Source organism: Peromyscus maniculatus, chromosome X (assembly GCF_049852395.1).
Source record: "Peromyscus maniculatus bairdii isolate BWxNUB_F1_BW_parent chromosome X, HU_Pman_BW_mat_3.1, whole genome shotgun sequence".
NCBI lineage: Eukaryota > Metazoa > Chordata > Mammalia > Rodentia > Cricetidae > Peromyscus > Peromyscus maniculatus.
In genome coordinates, this window is record NC_134875.1 from 145,191,768 (window position 1) to 145,197,328 (window position 5,561).

The 5,561-nt window shown below is 39.7% G+C and overlaps 1 protein-coding gene across 1 annotated transcript; it reads right to left on the reverse strand.

The window, feature by feature from the left end:
- Positions 1-1,897: 1,897 nt before the first annotated feature.
- Positions 1,898-4,829, reverse strand: LOC102928997 (uncharacterized). Its single transcript, XM_006995777.3, has 2 exons — positions 4,718-4,829; positions 1,898-2,681 (listed from the first exon to the last, which is right to left on the reverse strand). Exons 1-2 carry the CDS (start codon positions 4,744-4,746, stop codon positions 2,009-2,011), a joined length of 702 nt encoding a protein of 233 aa, XP_006995839.2. The 5' UTR covers positions 4,747-4,829; the 3' UTR covers positions 1,898-2,008.
- Positions 4,830-5,561: the final 732 nt, after the last annotated feature.

The window sequence follows — 5,561 nt, forward strand, 5'->3', positions numbered from 1 at the left end:
TCCGGTCACTCTGTGCCTGTCACCAGGGAGCAGAGAGCTATGAATGTTTCTGAGCTTCTAGATGTGTTCTTTTTTATGCAGTCTGAGTCCACTGCTCATGTTATGATGCCACCCATATTAATCATAAATCATCCACCTCAATTATCCTAGCCTAAATATTCCCACATACGTGTTTAGAAGTCTTTTTGTTCTATGATTCTATATCCTGTCTTGAACCACACATTGCTCATAATTAAAACTGTTCCTTACATCTGATCTTGCTTCTGTGCTCAGTTGAGTCTGGGTATATTGAGTTTATAATAGTTACTTTCTGTCAGGAACACTCATATCTCTGTTAATTTCCATCCCAGTGGCTTCCAGTTTAAAATTCTTTGTCACATATCTGTAGATGTAACTCGAACATCTTCACCTGTCACTCTACTCTCTGTCCTGTGTGGGTTTAATTTCCAGCACATACATAATTTGTCCACTCCAATTAATGAAATTCATATACTCCTAGAAGGCTACTGCTTACCAAGTCCCCTATAACATCACCACAAGCCATGGCACAAATATTCTCATACAACCACACAAAAAATTAATGTAGTAAAAATGATATATTTGGGCCATAAATTGTCAAGAAGAGGATTAGGAATGGTTAATATTGAATGTTGAGTGAACAGGATCTAAAATCAAGAAATACAGAAGCCTATGGTAATGTCTCAAAGAGGTTAAGATGAGGTTAATTGGGCTGGGAAGAACCATCTGAAACAGAGTAGCATCATTCCTTGGACTGAGGTTCCTGGTTGTATAACCAGGAGAGAGCTAGGGGAGCATCTGCAGTGCTCTAACTACTCTCCCTGCTCTCTAACTACTATTGCAATGTAGCAAGCAAATTTGGACTCTTGCCCCCATGACCTCTCAGTCATGATGTGTATTTCCTCAAATTAAGAGCCAGTATAAACTTTCCTTCTTTTACTTGCTCATGTTATGTATTTTGTCAGAGAAATGAATCAGGTATATGATATGGTGGGTGGTGGTGATGGAGATGGAAGATCTTGGTCTGTTGTTCTCAAACTTCCTAATGCTGTGACATTCTAATACACTTGCCCATGTTGCAGGGCCACCCCAACCATAAAATTATTTTCATTACTACATAACTGCAATTTTCGATTGTTATTATTCATAATGTAAATATGTGTGTTGTCCAATGGTCTTAGGCAATCCCTGTGAAAGGGTCATTCTACCCAGAAAAGGGGCCGCAAACCACAGGTTGAGAACCACTGATATAGATCCATTGAGAGAAAGTATTCACACAGTATAACCCACACTCAGAAAGCTGACCTGATAAAGAATAGGGACTAATATTCTCAGGAAGAAAACCAGGATTTTTTTAAGTTCCTGAAGGATGGCTGATAGATTAGAATGGCCCTATGCTACCCACCACATAGACCATCAGAGCACACTGGAAATGCCTGGGCTTTTGGGGCATTTATTCATGACTGGGGAAATAGGAGATGGCTACTGCCTTCTAATAGAGACAGACGACAATTGGCACTAGCATACTCAGTGAAGAGCATTGCCTTCTTTCTCCAAGAGAGCAGCATCCCACACTCCCCGCAGTTCCAAGGCTAAAACTTCCTGCTCTACCTTTCAGAGATATGAATACTTAAGTGTCTCCACACAAGAGTGTGGTTTCTTTTTTGTGTTGAGGTGTCTGTTTACTTGCAAACCGTTTTTCTCATGGGATTCACTAGGTTTACTGAGAACACATGCCTTTGTACTGTACTCTTTCTTGCTATTGCTTGTTGGCACTGTCGAATGGGATCACGACCTGCAGTTTAGTATGTGAAACATTTAAAGAATGGAATGTGTTTGACAGCAAGGAAGGAATAAAACTTAGATACACTCCCAGAAATCAAGTTGATATTTTATATAGAATGAATTGGTGATTACACAGTACTGTGTACAAATGGGCAATTTCTTCAAGGATTCTCCTGGCAGATGTTAAAATGACAGAGCACTCACTTCAGACCTTTTGCTCAGCCAGGTTGGAAGCATACTGGGCCTTCACCTGACTCTGCACTTTCAAAGAGATCATCTCACAGAGAAACAAAATCACGCCAAAGAGTGACATTGTGGTTGTCAGGACACCCATTGGGAACACCTTTGTGCAGTGTTTCTTTATAATGTCCTCCATTTTAACGGGGAAGTCAGGTGAAAAGTCAAGAGTGGTTTGCCCATACATGTCTACGAGGTAGTTCAAGGTCACAGTAACAAGCGTGAAAAGGCTGCTCACAGCCAAAATTATGGCAGATATCTTGTAGCAAAACAGCTGGATCTCAATTAATTGGTCTTCCATGCAGCTGATCTTAATGGCCACTGAAGTGAAAACCAGGACTAAGATTTTCATCAAAATGGCCCATGCTATCAGGACTTGTAAATACTGAAATTCTGATGACTTGTTCCAGGTTGAATTGATAGGTGTGTGAACCAACATCCTGGTCATAGACGCAGAGATGTTAAAGTCCTGAGTGTAATAAGCTTCCCAGAGTCCAATTGATACAAATTGCACATCCTTGTTGTTAAACTCCCACAGGCGCCAGCATTGGCTGTCTGCAAGGATGATTTCAGACACCAAAGTAGATGTACAGCAAATCAGGCCACTAAACTTGAAGATGTACTCCTTCACTTTGGCAAATCTGAAGAAGGCATCAAAGAAGAATAGAGTCAGTGAGAATACAAGGGAAGGCAGGAAAACAGGAGTCATGGCTTAGAGAGCACTGAGCTCTCATACCTTGTCCCTGTTGTCACATAGAGATGTTTCAGTGGTCTCTGTACAGATTATTATTCTTCACAGAGTAGATAATAATATTTGTTGACTAGGAATTTCAATGCTTAGAACTGACAATGAGAAGAGAGTTTTCAGGATCTTATGTAATGCCATGCTTATTTTACCCGTATTTACAATTTCTAAATATTCTAATATCATAGAGAGAGGAAAAAGCAGAGGAATGTGCTGTGGGATTTTAATGTATGTTCTGTGGGAGCCCTTCTTGGGTTCCTTGTGGCGTTACTCAGCAGATTTGCATAGAGGATGATTAGGACCATGGGCCTGAGTGCAGGTGTCTGAGATGGTCTGCACTTGGCTGTACTGGGGGATGGTCTGTATGTCAAGTTGCTCTGATTGGTCAATAAATAAAACCTGATTGGTCGTGGCTAGGCAGGAAGTATAGGCGGGACTAACAGAGGAGAAATAAAAGAATAGGAAGGCAGAAGGAGACTGCCAGCCACTGCCAGGACAAGCAGCATGTGAAGATGCTGGTAAGCCATGAGCCGCGTGGCAAGGTATAGATTTGTAGAAATGCATTACTTTAAGATGTAAGAACAGTTAACAAGAAAGCCTGCCACGGCCATACAGTTTGTAAGCAATATAAGTCTCTCTGTTTACTTGCTTGGGTCTGAGCGGCTGTGGGACTGGCGGGTGACAGAGATTTGTCCTGACTGTGGGCAAGGCAGGAAAACTCTAGCTACAGGAATGCTCAAATTAATTGTCATTTCTAAAATACAGTACTATAGCATTTCATGATTGTTACAAACTGAAATCATCTGTGAATGAAAATGAAAATAATTCACATAGTATACTCATTTATGTAAAAATAATAACACAATTGACATAAATTTGTGTATACATATATGTGTATTAAAAGAGATCTGTACATAATGATAGACCTCATAAATGATAGTGTACAATGCTATTCCTCTTTGTGAATTTTACAGAAATGTACACTTCTCTAAAGAAAGCCATACCTATTTTATAATTGAAACCAGAAAGAGTATGCCTGTCAACATCTATCTGTAATATGGCCAGGGATAGACCTCAGTGGTAAAGTGATTATCTAACACACACAAAACCCTGAATTCTTCTTTAGTATCTGTAAACCAAAATATATGTGTAAAATTGTCCAGAGAGTGAGTCAGAGGAATAGGGGAAATGCATGATTAACACATAAAATCTTAGAAATCCATAGAAGTGGATATTTCCAATTATAGCACATCTCTTACTTAAAATTTCCTCTTTAGGTAATTAGCTTCATTTCAGTGAAACAAAAAGAATCCTGACATATTTTGTGTGAGCAAATATCTTCTTTCACAGAAAATTTACTCTGTACTGTAACTTTGAACTAACTTCTTTGCACCTTTTCTCAATTCCAATCTTAGGATGAAAAGGAGAAAAATCACAAATACTAGATCATTTAGCATAAAGGAACAAGGTGAGTCATTTACTCACTAGGCATGTGGATAACGTCACCGATAACTGTGCATGCAGAAGGTTGAAGGCGCCTACACACTGGATCTCCTTGCCAGGAAACCTTCCCTAACAACTCCCCCCTGCTCTAAAGTCTCTGTAGAATGTGCTTCCTGACTGAGTGAAGGCAGTAGCTGTTCTACTAGGGAAGTTTCAACAGCAAGATGGGTTCACAATTCATGGTGGCTTGGGTAACACCCTGCCCACATCATCTTCCTTTCCAAGGCAGGCCTGAGGCAATGGACTACAAGAACATTGTGCTTTGAAGTAGTACTGAAAACACAATGAAGATTGCTGGTGTTCCAGAAAAAAAATGAGCTAGCATGGCAGTATCTGTTTCTACAGGTGTTTGAAACATGTGGAGTAGGTGCGTGTGATTCATAAAGACCATATTTGAAAGCTCCCATATATAACATAAATTTTTTATACCTTTGTGTATTATGGACAAGAAGATTCATTTAGAAGGTGGCAGGATCACAGACGTTCTTCCCAGTAACAGTAAATGCCCATATATGCAGTCAGAGAAAGAGTGGAAAAACCTTCAGAAAAATGAAATTCTATTAGGCAGACATTTCAGCTCAGAGCAATGTCTCTCCAACCCCTTGATCTCACAATCTTTTCCATTCACTCCTGTCCTTGGCTTAAGAAGAACCTCATTTAATCACTTCAGGAGTATTCATACATCTGACTCTCTAAGGACACCCATCTAATCATTTCCCCCATTTTGTAGGTAAGGAAACAACAGAGAGAGGTTAATTCATAAACTCAACATCAGGGACCTACACAATTAAAACCTGCAAGGCAGCTCAATGATTACCTGCAGTCCCACATGGGGCTTCTAGACACTTAAGATATTCAGCAGCGTTTACACACACTTACCCACATGTCAATGGCCGTTTTTGGCATTCTTTGTCCTGTGAAATTGAATGTGATTAATAAAACCACCTGGGAAGGTAAAATACTTGCCTCTTTTTCCCTTTTAGGAAGACCAAATATTAGTGAGTGCCAGCTGACAGAGAATTAACTCACTTTAAAAATTCTTGTTTCCATGGCTACTAAGGCTGAATGGTGGATTATGAGCAAAGAACACAACTTCATAGCCATATTTGGCCATAAAGGACGGACCAGTGTGCTTAACTTCCCTTTGTATGTGAATAGTCTTTAAAAGAGGAATTTCCTTTTTGAAATCATGCATCGAATAAGTTCTACAATGCCTGATGGGCAAAGCAGAGATAGTTATTTGGAAAAAAAGAAAAAAAAAATAAGCTCTCAT

Bases quoted from the DNA above. Each gene is read 5' to 3' on its own strand.
- LOC102928997 (XM_006995777.3), bottom strand. From the start codon at position 4,746: ATGAATCTTCTTGTCCATAATACACAAAG. The intron at 2,682-4,717 runs GTATAAAAAATT...TGCCTTCTTCAG, and splicing joins CTTGTCCATAATACACAAAG to ATTTGCCAAAGTGAAGGAGT.